This window comes from Colias philodice, chromosome 20 (assembly GCF_061535455.1).
Source record: "Colias philodice isolate Cphi_HAF_F1 chromosome 20, ilColPhil1 Martin Lab GWU primary, whole genome shotgun sequence".
NCBI lineage: Eukaryota > Metazoa > Arthropoda > Insecta > Lepidoptera > Pieridae > Colias > Colias philodice.
The window spans coordinates 977,382-994,590 of NC_143105.1; the positions used below are offsets into that span (position 1 = coordinate 977,382).

At 33.5% G+C, this 17,209-nt stretch overlaps 1 protein-coding gene across 1 annotated transcript; it reads right to left on the reverse strand.

Annotated features, from left to right (window-relative positions):
- Positions 1–736: 736 nt before the first annotated feature.
- On the reverse strand, positions 737–15,573 carry LOC149479227 (uncharacterized). The gene is made up of 13 exons (XM_089707843.1): positions 15,457–15,573; positions 9,873–9,972; positions 8,346–8,507; positions 8,014–8,181; positions 7,699–7,884; positions 6,686–6,880; positions 6,300–6,421; positions 5,778–5,867; positions 4,982–5,181; positions 3,889–4,002; positions 2,940–3,064; positions 2,409–2,549; positions 737–1,779 (listed from the first exon to the last, which is right to left on the reverse strand). Exons 2-13 carry the CDS (start codon positions 9,889–9,891, stop codon positions 1,601–1,603), a joined length of 1,701 nt encoding a protein of 566 aa, XP_089563969.1. The 5' UTR covers positions 9,892–9,972; positions 15,457–15,573; the 3' UTR covers positions 737–1,600.
- Positions 15,574–17,209: the final 1,636 nt, after the last annotated feature.

The following is a 17,209-nucleotide window of genomic DNA, read 5'->3' on the forward strand; positions in this document are numbered from 1 at the left end:
TTATTTGTTTCTGTACGTCTTACGTTATATTATAATTAAATATGTAGTAAAAACCAGTGACTATTTGCAAAAATCTAATATTCCATAGATGTATTAACTATAAGTCTATATATGTAGATGTATTACCTAATTATAGGATATGTATTAAAAGTTATAGCAAAAATAGTTTAATTTTATTTTATTTATTGATAAACATTCACACCTTAATACAAAACGCACAACTACAAGATCACAAGATTTGAGCGTGATGTATCTATGAAATAGCAAATTATTTTATTTATTATTATAATGGTAATAAGTAAGTAGGATATAAATAATATGTAGGTAGGTACTTATATAAAAAAATGTGTGTATGTACTAGTGTACACACGTAAGAAGTGAAACTTCTTTGTGACCTTATTTTTCAAAAAATAATTTACTATATGCAACTTTACAGAAATATGTCGAATCACGCGTGGTAGGGATAAGAAAAAGATGGCGCGTAACGGAAAAATGTCACGCGTAACAAAAAAATGTTACACTAAATTTTTTCAAAAATACCTGATACGTTACATTATAAGCAGGAATTACATACAATATAAAATATTCAATTTCTGCCTTACTTTGCTAGTCGAACATTTTATACCTAAGCGTAGTATAAGTAGTATAATTTTAATTTGTGTTTAATATATTTAGTGTAATTTATTTTAATTTTATAAACAAAAATATTATTTAGGGAGTATTTTAATAAATGCAGTTTTAATTAATTATTTCTTTATTTATATACAAAGCCATGTCATGTTTAACGAATTTTACAATCATGCTTCAAGTCTTATCTAATTTACCTTAAATTACAAATACTTAGCAACACGAGAGAATACAAAGTCCCATAAGAATTCTTCATAACTCTGTTCTTGCATTCGTTTTTAAATATACATGTTTAATAAGAACTAATTAAAATAACTATGTAAATAAAACTAATTATATCAGGTAATAATAGTGGCTTTTTGTTGAATTTTGTTTTCTTTATGGCTAACTTCAACAACGTCAAACCATTGATTATTTTAGTGCCGACAACTTCGATCAAGACTTCGATCAATAATAACAACTATTAGATTCATAATTAGCGTCAAATAACCCCTAAGGATGTATATAATATGATGGAATTTATTTTTTACGGTATCTAAGTATTTCTACCAAAATGTATATTATAATATTCGACTAGAATTTTAATAATCACATTACACATACAGGACAGTTTTAAATGAATTTTTGTATGGGGCCGTGTATCTAGTTGTTATTAATGATCGAAGACCGACAACTATAAAATAAGTATAATATAATATCATCTATACATTAAGAATAATTACTATTAACTACCCATAAATTCCGAACTAACAAATATAATAACTTTTTACAATATTGTAGCAAGCTTATACTTTTAGTCCATACACAGAATTTCAATCACTCACAACTTTAAACCAAAGTTAGGTGATCTTCGATCGCTATTCACCTAAAATAGTCAGATTAAATTAAAATATACATAACTAATTTGTACATAAATATTCATAATAATATCAAATAATTATTAATTATACAGCTAATAAATAAATTATTATAATTAAGCATTTGGTTCATCCGTGACGTCATCTTTTCGTTTCGTTCGCAAGTATCTGCGCGCTGTGCCGTTGATAATCAAGGCCGTGAAGGTGAAGATGATGCAGGCAATTCCAACAGCATACGGGAACCAGTCGCCGTGGAGCTGACATCTCTGGCCGGTATACCAGCTGCAGGTGTGCACTGGAATAGAACAATATTTTATATCATCATCAACAAGCTCCGCAAAACTTTTAATTCACTTTTGAACGTCTAGGTCCTAGGATAGATTAAGTAGGTATCTACATGTTATTGTTTTTCATTAATTGTATTCTTTTAAACTTTTTTTCGCATGCTGAGTTTACTTTAAATGTATTTTTTAAATTGACCACTTAATTTTGTATACTAATTTTGATATTATTATATCTGTAATGTAAACAAACGTTGGTACTTGGTAAGCCAAAATAAATAAATAAAATATCATCTTATTTCTTGTTACTCCGAGGGTAAAGATAGCAGAAAAAAAACGTGTGTGCCGAGCACACGTGTCAGAAGTGAAACTTTCAGTGATACCAAGATTGTCGCCTTATTCCATGACGTGACAGTATTGCCATGACGCGACCTTGAAATTTTACTCTCAACGCACCCAAAGAAGGTTCACTTCAGTCTTCACAAAAGAGGAACCAATGTTTCTCGTAATACGTCACGTTTCGTTATTCGGTATATGATTATTAATTAAACCATCTCTTTTAAAATGCGAATAACTAGAAGACGAATAGTATTATTTATTGGCACTTTTACAAATATTATACAACATACTAAATCATACTTACGGTCAATAGCATAAAAGACATTATTTCCGACCACGAAAGCCATGACAGCGATGACAGACCACATCAGACCCATGGCGATGGACTTGTCTCGAGGGTCCACTGATCTCAAGATAGACATGCTCTGAGCTTGGAAGGCCACGACTGAAAGAATAATCATATTTAAGATTTCACTCGTACTATACGAGTCGCAAAAAACGTTGAAAAAAAGTCGTAGCCATTTGGGTATTTTGCAAATAAATTATCATTTATCCATCTTTCTTCTATTGTATTAAGTTAGTTAGTTTATTTAAATTATATAATCTCTCTGAAATTTGCGCATGGATTATAATATTCATAGCTACATCGAAAAGTACTTAATAGGCCTGATTAAAATTAAATCTAAAATTCCTTTCTGTCGCAATATAGGCAACAAGTGACAAGTTTGGCACCCTATACATACAACGTGTGTAAGATATTCAAAATCGCTGAAAATTTACTTATCTTTTAATAAAATAAGTAAATATGTTACAAATATAAGTTAACATAACTTACGAGAAACAGTCAGTATCAGGCTAAACAGCACTCCATGGAAATTAAATCCAATTTGACAGTTGAAGTCGCTGCAGGCACCCGGTATCGCGTGTCCAGTTGAGGCACAACTACAGTTTGTATACACCCTGTATAAAGAAAATTAATGTTTTATACATCCTGTACAAATAAAATTAACGTTTGTATACATTCTGTTTAAATAAAATTAATGATTGTGTACAACCTGCATAAATAAAAATTAAAGTTTGTGTACATACTGTATAAAGAAAATTATGTTTGTGTGCATCCTGTACAAATAAAATTAACGTTTGTATACATGCTGTATAAATAAAATTAATGTTTGTGTGCATCCTGTATAAAGAAAGATAATGTTTGTGAACAACCTGTATAAAGAAAATTAATGTTTGTGTACATTATGTATAAAGAAAATTAATGAGAATAGATTACCATGCTGATTCTTAACGTATTTCTAAAGAATCGTCAGATATAGACAGATATTAGATAATACATAATTAATCACGTGTACATTTATAGAATATTGATTTGAAAGATATTTTATTATCTCTAAAATAAAATATGATTTGTTTTAGAAATAAGATTAATATCATTAATTTGAACGAAATTAATGATCACGTGCGATAATTAGATATTTTTTTTATATATAAAGTTGGGTTTGTCGCAAAATAGAATCATCCTATATAGATAAAGATAATTACATATTACTAATTAATCATGTGAATTTTTATAGAATAATGAAATAAAAGATATTTTATTATCTCTATATGTACTTACTTAAATAAATTTGATGTGTTTCAGAAATTATCATTAATTTTACATGGTAACAAAATAAACGATCACGTGCGATTAGAGAAATAAATTGTTAAAAAGTTGGGGCAAATATAACACGTTAAATTATTTATGTTTTATGATTATGAGTTAAAAAAATTCTTACTGTAAGTTATTGATACTCTGTAGTCCTGTACAGCCAGCTTCACACGGCGACACATATGTAGTCATGGTGTCCACTACACACACTGGTGAAAATTCCTTCCATCTTGGAACACATCTGCAATGTTAAAATAGAGATTATCATCCATGTAGATATAATAAATTAAACATGTGGTTAACTCCATCCAAAGCTCTGCTCGCATGCACTGTACATAACTATACCTATAATATTATAAAGCTGAAGAGTTTGTTTGTTTGAACGTGCTAGTCTCAGAAACTACTGGTCCGATTTGATAAATTCTTTCGGTGTTAGATAGTCCATTTATTGAGGAAGGCTTATTGGCTTTATATCATCACGCTAATGGCTGGCGTCCACTAGGCGGATCGGGCCGGGCCGCATCGCAACGCAAAAATACGCCGGCCTATGTTTTGTATGAAACATCGTCCATTAGCGACGGATCGGGCCGGGGCGGGCCGCAACGCATTGGCGGATATCGCTTCGCAGGCGGATTTCTGCCGGCGGTGCGCTGCGGCCCGGCCCGCCCCGACCCGTCTAGTGGACGCAGGCAGGCGGATGTGAGCGGCGAGCGTCTGTTAGATAAAATCCGCCTAGGCGGTCCGCCGCGCCCCGTACAGGTGGACGCAGGAGCAAACAGCGCGTCCATTAGAGACGGCCCGTTGCGATGCGGCCCGGCCCGATCCGCCTGTAATGGACGCCTAGCATAAGACGAACAGGAGCGGAGCCACGCAGTTGAAACCGCGGAGCACATCTATTAATAATATGTGGCGAACTAGCTTCCTACCCAAGGCTCTGCTTGCGTGAACAAATTATATAGATCATTTACTCTCTATACAAATGTAGGTACATTTTCATTTTCATTATTTGGTTTCCATTTCATCAATTTTTTTGCGTCTGTCATGTTTAAGTTTTGTGTTTGAAATTAAAAAATTAAAGATACGTTACGAAGGCATTGTGTTTACAGAATTCAACTGCTTCGAATTAATATCACTAAGTTCTAATAGTAAGTACGTATTGACCTGTGATTTTTTTTTTTGACAACCTAGTTATGTATGATACTATTAAAAAACTGACTTACCCACAAGACAAGCTACACTGTGGATTAGCATAATCCTGATTATTTTCGAGACCAGCGACATGTCCCTTAGAACAAGGCGGGATTGTGATGATAAATACATATAGGAACATTGCAAACAGCGTCATCTTGAAGGAGATAGCCAATGCCTTTGTCATGTCGAATTTTGGCCTTATCGGAGCTGATTGCTTTACACCCATATACTGAAAGGTAATAATTGATTAATTATAAGCAAATTTAATAACGAGCGGTTTTAATAGTAAGACTTTTGTATGGAAATATTTTATGCGCCCTCTTCACAATGGGCAGCGTTGCGCGAGTAGAGGCAATCACGTGTATAGGGCCTAAATATCGGCTGATCGGCTGTCATTGTAGAATGTAGATGTTGTTTCATAATCGCCGTAATGGAGGCAAACATCGACGATCACTTGTTGGGCCACCGCTGCCCAATGTGTAGAGGGCCCATTTGAATATAAATTGTTAAATGTTATTGTTAAAAATCGTCTGCTGATGCTCTTTTACTACTGTGACTGAATTTTACAATATTATATCGAAGAAATGAACTTATCGACTGTTTAATATTTGCCTATATTTTTATGAAATAAACTGTAAAAATTACAAATCCTTAAGGATAATTAAAGAGTGAAAGATTCAGTTTATTTCGTACAAAATATAATAGTCTTTTCACCTTGTTATACATTTTTGTGCAACTCGCTGAAAAAACTTTTTATTTAGAATATCTATACTGAACTATAAAGGATAAACTGCTTTAAATGTAAAAATAGACATGATCACTTACCACAACTGCAAGGATCAATACAATGTACCGAAAGAATTTGGTGTAGTCATTGATAATGTCTCCAATTATTGGCAGCATATTGTAATTTGTCTGAAAAAGAAAGTACAATGTAACGAAATATAAAATTAAAAAAAAAATAATTTTATGTTGCTACTTCTATTTGCGTTAGAAATAAAGACGAGTTGTTTCTGTTGTGTCTTAATTTAAATACAGTAAATACTTCATTTTTTGGATTACTTTCATCCCTTGCATGAAAAAAACCAAACATATGAAGAAATTCAGACGGTAAAACGGCTTTTTAAACTTTAGGGTGCTTTTCCATGTGCGAGGATGTGTAGCGATAACCAATAGTATCGCTTCAAACGCATAAACGCTTCAAACTTCAAACTAAATGAAGCGATATGATTGGTTCTTTACAAACACATTCCTCGCTACACATCCTCGCACATTAATGGAAAAGCACCCTTAACAGGAAAAGGGAACTTGTTGAAAAATATTTTACAGAAATTAAAAAAAATATACCTTAATTATTTCGTGTTCATTATAACCGAAACCCCAGAGAGCAGCTGCTACCAAACCCATGGATATCATTTGTGACATAGCCACGAAGTTAAACAGCACTCTCTTTAAGCTTCTAAAGTAACCTGAAAATAAGAATAGTTTTAACACGTGACATAGCGTTTCCATTTAAAAATAATATTTGATAGGATCCTTAGAGGATAAAAAATTTAACAGGGGTAGGTAAATTACTTTAGAATGTTAGGTAGGTATTCCTTCTAGTTAAAATCAATGAAGTTACATTACGATATTGTATTCATCCAACATCTTGAAAATTTCAATAGATAGAGTAATTCTCCTGTTTAATTTCCTAATTTTTCAAATACTAACGTTTTACAATATAAGATTACCTCTATCATTCATCGGAATGACCTTCAAATCCCCCGTGTCCTGTGTGACCTTAGGTAACTCAAAATATAACCTCAAGGTATTGAAAAGCGTAAAAACAGTTATAAGTCCCAAAGTGATGAAGATCGTCTTTTCTACACCTTGCGATAATAAGCTGTAGAATATTAGAGTTATTATCCTGGAGAATATGAGAATACCTGAAAATAATAGAAATGATAAAGATTATTTATTTATCATAGACACAAGAAAGTACAAAGCAGAAAATTAACAATTTTACATAAAGAAACATCATTTGTACAACATGCAAAAAGACCCTTATTGCTTAACATAAATTCTTTGCTACCAAGCAACCAAGGCGACCAGGCTACCCGGTAGCAAATAATGTTATATAATAAGATACTGTTATCTCATACCAAGACTATATTGACAAATCTTTAATCATCTATAACCGATTGGGGAAGAAAAAAAAATGATAGTCATATCTTGTCACATAGAATGCGTTCTTAGCGCGCGACAAAGCGCTAACGAATGACGTCACTATGTATTGTACTACGCGCTATTGGTCAGGTAGAACATGTACTTAACGCGCGACATGTTTTGACAGTATATTATCGCTTTGACGTGCGCTAAGAACGCGTTGTATGTGGCAGTCACAGCCTATTTTTATAAATGATTGTATTTTCATCTATCATCAACCAACATCAATTTCACGTGTTCGCTTATCTTCACGTGTTCACGTTGACACGAATCACGAATTATTCCTTTCTAAACAACAATTTGGGAGAAAATCTGTAACATTATTTGCTACAAGCAAAAATATTCTCTCCACCTAAACTACTGGTTACAGCTGACATTGAATTGTTTGTCCTTGTCACCTTTTAGCTACTTATTTCTTAAAATTAACTATAGGTATTACTTTTTTATTATAATAATTATAAAAAGGAAATAACCACGAATTTTCTTTAGAAATTAAGATATTCTAAATTATCAAAATATTTAAATTCAACGTACTTACCAACATGCACGCTCATTCTATCTGGTGCAATATCGTCAGTATAAGCTACAACATGGCTCCACGAAGCCACCCTTGTCAAGGCGAAGCAGATGGCCATTCCTACAGTCATCACCAATCTGAAGGTCGTCTTCATTGATAGCCCCGTAAACTCTATGTCCTGATTTATTATTGTGCTGTTGCAGAATTCTGTAAATCAAAAATAATTATATTTGAAGCACGAACAAATTACCACTAGTAATTTATGATTTAGTAAGAAATAAAAATTATAACAAAAAGACTAACCATATTATCTCAATTATAGCATTATGTCATTACCTGTTTCCTGGAACTGTGTCGGCGAAGGCAAAAACAACCAGAGGGAAGAAATAATCATTATTCCCAGAGACCACATGAGGATCGTGGTCCTTCGTGTTCTATAGCCCAGCCACGCTACCAACGGGGCTAACAGGGCTTCCATCATTGCAACCACTGGCATAAGCAAATCTGGATAATAGAAATATTGTTTTGAAAAATTACTGAAAATTTTTGATGACTCGTTAAATTTTGCTTATTTTTGCGTTTTGGCACGTTAAAGCGGTGTCTGGGTGTGCAAATATTTTGCCAACTACATCCTTATTAAAAAGTACATCTTCATACAATTTACTTACACAGTGAATAACCAGGCAAAGCACCAGCTTTAACATCCTGCAAGATAATCCTGTGCAAGCAAATTTCTGCTACTGTTAAATTGATCATGTTTCCCATGGTGAGACCACGAATATCCTTCGGTACTATCTCCACTTTGTGCCATGATTGGACTTTTGCTTTTGCTATAGAAAAGAAAACATCTCATATGTACGTGTTCTATCAATATATAAATAAATTAAAAAAATAGAAAGTTAAATTTAAAATAGGATTTTAAAAACTTAATCGTTCGTTCGTTCGTTCGTTCGTTTCAGCCGTGGGACGTCCACTGCTGGACAAAGGTCACCGGCGGCCTGCATCCAGCGGCTCCCTGCCACTCGGACCAGGTCGTCTGTCCATCTTGTGGGAGGTCGTCCCACGCTTCGTCGACCAGTTCGTGGCCTCTTTTCCAGAACCTTTTTGCCCCAACGGCCATCGGTTCTACGGGCTATGTGCCCCACCCATTGCCACTTCAACGTGCTAATCCGGCGAGCTATGTCGGTGACTCCGGTTCTCCTACGGATTTCCTCATTTCTGATTCGATCTCGAAGGGAAACTCCGAGCATAGCTCTTTCCATTGCACGTTGGGCGACGCTGAGCTTGTGCACAAGGCCCAGGGTTAGAGGCCACGTCTCTGTTCCGTGTGGAGTGGTAGCCGGATCTCATCCGGTGATTCTTAGCACCCCTTGCCCCGCCGTTACCATGGCCGCTACCGTAGCCAGGAATAGCGGGGCTGCCGGGTACTAGGGGCCTGGTTGGTGGTGTGCTATCCATGAGGGGATAATGCCAGTACTCGCCACGCTTGGCAGGCGGGTTGGCGAGCGCAGTTAGTGGTAGGTAATGGATCGCGGAACGCTGCTGCCCGTTCCGGTATGATGTATCCCTTAGTCGCCTTTTACGACACCCACGGGAGGAGATGGGGAGGTGCTATTCTTAGACCGGCACCCCACGGTACAACTTAATAATAATGTGAATTAAGAGTGTTTTGAAGTTAGCCGATATAATTATATTTTTATAGAATGGGTCATGTTTATAGGTAATCCTGAGAATAGAAATGTTCAAAATATTAATGTACTATCTTCCGCCCGCGTCTCCGTCCGCGCGGATGTCGGTCTATAAAACTGAAAAATTAGGTTTTTTTCTACGTATTTTTCCAGGATAAAAAGTATTCCATTTTATGTCCAGGATAATAAGGAATAATTATACCAAGTTTCATCGAAATCGAACCATTAGTTTTCACGGGATGCCTGAACATACAGACAGACAGACAAAAATTTTTTAATCACTTATTTGGGTTTGGTATCGATCCAGTAACACCCCGTGCTTTATTTTTTCAATATTTTCAATGTACAGAATTGACCCTTCTACAGATATGATATATCAAACTATATACGGGTATATCAAACTCTGATGTTAACATTTAAACAAAAGCGATTCCAATAAAAAGCCTCCTTGATTTAACTGCTATAGCATTAATAATATAAATATAATTGAATGCTTAATAGATTTACCTTTGCCGTAGATACCCATGTTTAATTTTGTATGATGTTTTTAGTCTTCAATCTTTTTTGTATGTTTGTTGTTTGCTCTACACTCTCATTTTGTGTGTAACTGCAAAAAAGAAGTAAGTTATAAATTATAATTATACTCTATATTTGTATATAGATATTAAGTAATTCTGGAATTCAGAAATCTGTATTTAAAGAACCTAAAGAAAATGTAAAGAGCTTTACATATATAATTAAAATTTTTAATCGCTACTTCTATTTTAGTTCTTCCATGAATGTTATCTACTGATTTTTATAAATAACTTTAAAACTTCCAATCACCACTATCTATAAGCCTGGATTTGCTTATCTTTTTTAATTATATGTAATTTTATGAAAGTCCTGATATTTTCTGATATGTTTAATCATTAATGGGATTCAATTTTATTTATTTATTTGATTTGATTATCACCATAAAAGATAGCGATGATTGATAATTCTTATGTATAACATTGTTTCGGTGTATCTTTTATCGCATACCTATTATACAGGGTGTTATCGTTAAGTGTGCTCAGGCGATTATTCCGTAACTATTGCAGATCAAAAAACTTTAAACTGATATCGAAAGCCCTTTGGAATGTTTTATGTAACTTTTTTGGATATTTCCCGTTTTATTTTTTAAAAGTTATTATTGTAATTTTTGAAGGATATAGGTGTGCCAGGTGAGTTAGTTAATATCTTTAAATATTGATATGACCACCAAACTAACCGGGTCAAATGGCTTGGTGAATTTTCTGACGAGTACGGCTTGGAGTGTGGGGTGAGACAAGGGGGATTAACATCCCCTTCTCTCTTCATCTTGTACGTGAACGGGCTGATTGTTGAGCTGAGCAGCATCGGAGTAGGATGCTCGATTGATGGTCACTGCATCAACAGTATTAGCTTAGTATTACACTTGACGATTACACCCTGTATAATGGCTTATAAATACCATAGATATAAAATTTGACAAACTTCCGATGTGTCTATTTATTCACGATCTTTATCGCTTCCAACAATTTAGATATCTGTGTTTTGCGTATTAGATTTTAAGATATATTTTGTAGATTATATAATATACAAATTAGTAATTTAATCATCAACACACGTGACTCTTATAGGAAACATTTCTACTTTTAAAAATTACTTTATTACTTTGTATATATATGGAAGATGTTGAAAAAAAATGTTTTGGTCGTAAAATTTGTACTGAATTTAATATGATTTTTTTTAAAGTTATGTAGGTACTATTCTTATGAAAACAAAAAATCATGGAAAAACATAAACCTCCTTCTTTCGCATTCGGTTAATAAAAGGCACAGGTATAATTTAGAAAAAGACATAATTTATGTATGTCTTTGTCTAAATTATTTTTTTTTATAAGTAAGTATAAGTAACTAATATATGGACGATAAAAACCCATGGAGGGTTGTCGCGTAAAAACCACAGGACAGTTCTTTGGCATATTATGATATATTATGTAGTTAGATATAAGTTACGATTAATATTGACGATTCGAAAGTTTGACAAACTAAATAGTAGTCTAATTGAATAAATGAATGTTTGAGTTTGAGTTTGAGTAGGTAACTACCTACTCTGTTTTATTTTTTAACATGAGTCATGAAGTTAAGTAGTGGTGACGGAGTATAAGGTTCGCCTCTTGAAAGATAAACAGAATGACAATGCGTATTCACAAGGTTTAGATAAATCATCACTACAACTGGTTATAGTTGTTATTACGTAAATCCCTTGAACTTGGTCTTTACATAATTATAGAATAGATATTTGCGTAATAATGGGTATTTGGGGAAAATATGGGGAAGACCTATTGAGAAATGACTTTTTAATTAGAGTATAAGATCCCACCGCAGGATTAGTGCGTTCATAGTTTTTTTGCTAAAACCAAACTTTTATGTATATTTATAATTAGGAGAATATATATATATCGACTGGGTTGCCAGTCAAAATTTAAAGTTTGGTCTGAAACTTTAAATTTTGACTTTTACAATCAAATCATTTATTTGCAATCAAACATGGTTACAACACAACAAACAACTTCACTACATAGTATAAAACAAAGTCGATTTCCCTGTCCCTATGTCCCTATGTCCCTTTGTACGCTTAAATCTTTGAAACTACGCAACGGATTTTGATGCAGTTTTTTTTAATAGATAGAGTGATTCAAGAGGAAGGTTTATAATATGTATAATAACATCCATTAAATAGCGGAGAAGTACTGTTATTTTTGAAGTTTCTAATGTGATGTCGTAAAAAATTACATTTTTTCCGCTTACATTGCAAACGCAGGCTGAACCCTATGAGTTTTATCAAAATAATGTACTAAGTATTATACACATTGAAAAGGTCTACAGAAAAGTCCGTGATGGTTTTTTTTTTTTTTTTTAAATATTATAGGACATTATTACACAAATCGACCTAGTCCCACAGTAAGCTCAATTAAGGCTTGTGTTGTGGGTACTAGGCGACGATAAATATAAACTAATATAATATTTAATAAATACATATATAGATAATAACACCCAGACCCAAGAACAAATAATTGAGTTCATCACACAAATATTTGCCCTGACCGGGGATCGAACCCGGGACCGTCGGCTCAGTAGGCAGTTACATTACCACTGCGCCAACCGCGTCGTCAAATATGTGGTATATGTCTATCTCTTATGGATAACCCACAATAGCTTTTTTTGTCATTTACTTTTTACGACAAATAATGGCTAATTTTCGATGCGATTTTAACCAATACAGCATTAATCCTTAACCAATTAAATACCTTGAATACATTGTTCATTTAATATAGATCTATATGGCCCTTTTCACCGTATGATTTAAGTGAATATTTTCGAAGATATTAAGAATTTAAAAATTGCGGGAGGTAGCGTTTGCGGCGGTACCGGCCGGCCGCCCGGCTATCTATTTTATACCCGTGCGAAGCCGGAGCGGGCCGCTATGTTTTTATATACAACGTTCACAGTTTTTCTGTAGTGTATTTAGTATCAGCATTGCACCCGTGCGAAGCCGGGGCGGGTCGCTAGTACATAATATAATAACTATAATATCACAATAAATGTACCACATATGTACATTTATTGTGATATTTTGAACATTGTTGAACAATAGATGGAAAGTAGGTACTTCAACAGCTATAGTTTAATTACATTATTCTGTTCATATCTTTATCATAACTAATGTAGGTAATTGAAAACTAAACTGCTTTTACTATCTATATTCTACAGTATAGTGTGAAAGGCGTACAGTAAGTACCTACGCGTTTTTATTTTGAGCCCAAATACTAAATAGGTATATGAAATCTTTAGATTTCGATTTGGTCTGTTTAGTCAGTATTTTTTTTAATACTTAATGATTTTGTTAATAATGTTGCCTCATATTTGAATTAACCAATCAACGTCATAAACTATAAGTAGGTACTATAAATTAAGCCGTAAGAATATATTATAAGTGTGCTATCACTACTCAAACTCAAGTGCAAGTCAAGTGCCAATTAAATAATTATCTAAGGGCACAATTAATTATGTTATACATACAAATGTTATTACATATTTAAAATTAATATCAACTATGTAATTGACATGTGTAATATAATAAACAAATTTCGTAGTAAATTATTAGTTATTACATCAATCAATTATAGTAATCTTTAATATTTTATGTGACACTTGTATATCAAAATTCATATTCATTCAAAAGTTGATGGACCTCTTATCGTAAATTATTCTTATTGTGCGTTTCACGAGAGAGTTCCCCTGCCGTTATGTTGGCATACCTGACTGTCAAAAACGTCAAAGAGCTAAGAAGCGTTACAGAGTTGTCGAGGTTTTCCGAAATTTATAAATGTTTTAGAGATTGGCATCATGCCGCATACGCTTAGAAGTGGTGAAAGAGAAATGGCTCTGTAACGCTTCTAAGCTCTTTGACGTTTTTGACAGTTAGGTATGCCAACATAACGGCAGGGGAACTCTCTCGTGAAACGCACTATAGTTCTTAACCGAAACTTCGTAAAAACTTGAAAATACATATGTATAACGTTTTTCTCTTACAAAAAAAAACTATTAAGGCGAAATGGGACCCAAAACAGACATTTCGAGCGCACGTAGAATCAATTTTTTTCTTAAAAAACTACTTACCGATTATTTTATTTTTTTTATTTAACGATTATTTAATAAAAGAGATTGTAGTGACCTTTGGGACCCGAAATACGATTGACAAAATTTGTCTCGATTACCTCGGCTTGACAGTTTAGTACTATGGAGTTTCTTGCCGGTTCTTCTCCATAGCTGCTTGCTTTCCGAATCGGTGGTACCTAAATTTTAAAAATATGTAGAGATAAACTACGATAACATAGCGCGCCCCTCCAAAATTCAAAACGTTTGAAAGTATTTGTGAAAGTATTTACAATGCACCACCAAGATTCACAACGCATGTGTGCGTATTGAGACGGCCGTCAAACAAAAACAAATCCACGGATTTGTTGCTCGACTAGTCACGCTCTAATCGCTCATTATTATGGCGCTGCACTGACGTATTCTATGAAAACGAGACGTGCGTTGTCTTGGGCGCTCGGCAACTTATGATTAGTTGACCAACAAATCAGACGTAAAGTACTAAAGACGAATACGTACAACTACATACAAACTCCTTCGTAAGGATGTCACTACACACATTGAAACAGTAATTTGGAGGGGCGCGCCATGTTATCGTAGTTTATCTCTAATGACGTTTCGAAAGTGCTTCTAAAAGAAGTCTAATTGAATAAATAAATGAGTTTGAGTACGTAGAGCTAGTCGGGAGTTGGCTGATATAAATTGCAAAGTAAGCAATTATAATAATATCAATCTCAGCCGTGAGCCTACTTCAAAATAAGAGGAGGTTGCCAATTTATGATTTATGGATATAATAAATAAATATAATACCTACACGTACCTATAAATGCGTTACTTAGATGGTTTAAACTGTACAGTTTTTCCATAATGAATAGTTTAATATTGCAATTGTTTTAGATAAAATACTTGTTATTTTAATTAGCTCTATCTATGTTAATAATTTATGTTGTTAATTAGTGTATTTGTTTAGGTTAATTGTTGGCTTTTCTAAATTGATAAAAAAATACACTTATTTCCAATTACTTAGTACCTAATTCTTATTTTTTTTTTAATTTTTAGGTAGGTACTTAAGTATCAGTTGTAAAATATATTTTTACAGTTCGAATACCGTTGCCTTTTTTCTAATTAAATTAATTTTAATCGATATTTTTAAGCTATTGTATAGCTTCTATCGCGGGCCTTGAGCGCGGGGACCGAATGCAGAAATTCCGTAACGAAAAAACCTCACGCTCCCCACTCCGACGGGCACGTAGGTGTGGCTTGAAGGCATAGCATGCAATAGCTTTACCGCGGCAGGCCCCGAGTGCCACACGTCTTTTTTTTAATTTTCTTTCAAAAAAAATCAATTGAAATTGTAACAAAAACATTATTCAGGTTCCATTGTATTAGCCCTCGACGTAATTAGGTACTTCAAGACTAATACATACCACAATATTAATGGATCCCCCCACTGCAATAACTTCAAAGTTTTCCGAACTTTGATAAAAAAACAGTGTTTAATTTAATAATTTTATTGCACTTTACAGAGATGTATGTTTATTCGAATCTCCTCAAACACTGATGCGATACAGTATCATTTGTGTAGGAAGATATATCACTATACAAATTTAATCTATCTATTCATGTTATATATCAGTACACATTATCTATCTGTACAAATAATCTTTCTATACATATAAAAATCACTCGCTGTCCGTTTGTCGCGATAAAGCGCGAATAGCTCCGAGCATTATGTAGGTAGATCAACAAATAAATAGTTTTCTTTTTTCACGGATACCATTACCGTGGTAAACGGTAATAGTCTCTTAGTAGGTAAGTTTAAGAGAAAACCTGTGTCAGTATGACCCACTCTTATTTAACTAAGAGTGGTACCTCTTATTTAACAAGAAAAGTTATATTTAAATAATTAAGAATATTTTTTTATTATTTTTACAATTATATGAATTTAAACAGGGTGAGAAGAAAATAATAAGCAATGCAAAATATTAATCACAAATATAGGTAAGTAGGTGATACGAAGTTTATAGGAAAATAAATGTAAACAATTGATTTTACGGTAATTTGATAACATATTTAAATTTCAGTGATTACTGATTAGTAATCTGTAATTGCTAATTTAAAATTACGTTATTCAAACATGATTCACGCTATACCGGGGCACGACCAAACATTGTTGTTTACTTTTTGTGTGAAGTGAATCACTTCACACCTTGCCTTGCCTGACCGTTGCTAGGGAGCAGGGTACGTCGTTGAAATGTGTATATGGTTATTATATTTTAAAGAAAGAAAGCAACATTTATTTGACTCCACAAGATACAATGAACACAATACAATTTAAATTAATAATAGAATAGAATACAATAGAATAGAATAAGAATTTATTCGCAGTAAAAAGTAAAAATCAAACATATAAATAAAAAACACACAAGTAAAATAACAGTTTACTACGAAAAGGCTATGGACTCAGCATATGGTGGAAACAATGACTAAAAGGTTTCACCGCTGTTTTTCAGCCATAGCCTGTTGTAGCCACAAATGTATGTAATATGTATTTCATTTTTTTCTGGCTCCGGCACAGCCTGGCTACGGCACGGTCTATCGCGAATCATGCTTAAGTGTCAATCTTGCACCAATAATACCTACCTAGTATAGTATTATTATAATACTATGTCTCTCTCCTTAATACCCTGAGTATTATACCACCACAAGGAAGGTACCCGGTCTTTTGGAAGGATTACGTGAGGACACAGATCCAACACCCAGAGGCCCTTTAGAGTATTTTAATGTGTTGTAGGACACCAATTATCTCGCGCTCATCTCATGGTTGAGTAATTTTGGTGTTTAGGGGATGTTTGGTCATTGCAATTTGTCTGACTGATTAAATATAACATTGTAATAGTTATCTTAATAACGTTTCAAAAAATCAGACATTTAAAAATAAATTAAGTTCATTTATTGGAGCTTTAAGGGGGCGCATAAAGCAAAATAACCAATCTTCTATTAGATGATACGTGTAATATGCAAGACCAAATCTAAAAAATAAAATATATATCAAACTAGATGATATGTTCAACGATTCTGTTTAATCAAAAACATAAAATATTAAAATTTACTCGATAAAAAAAATCACCAAGTTAGCTCTAATTTTCACACTTTTACGTTTTCTACTTGACATGGTAA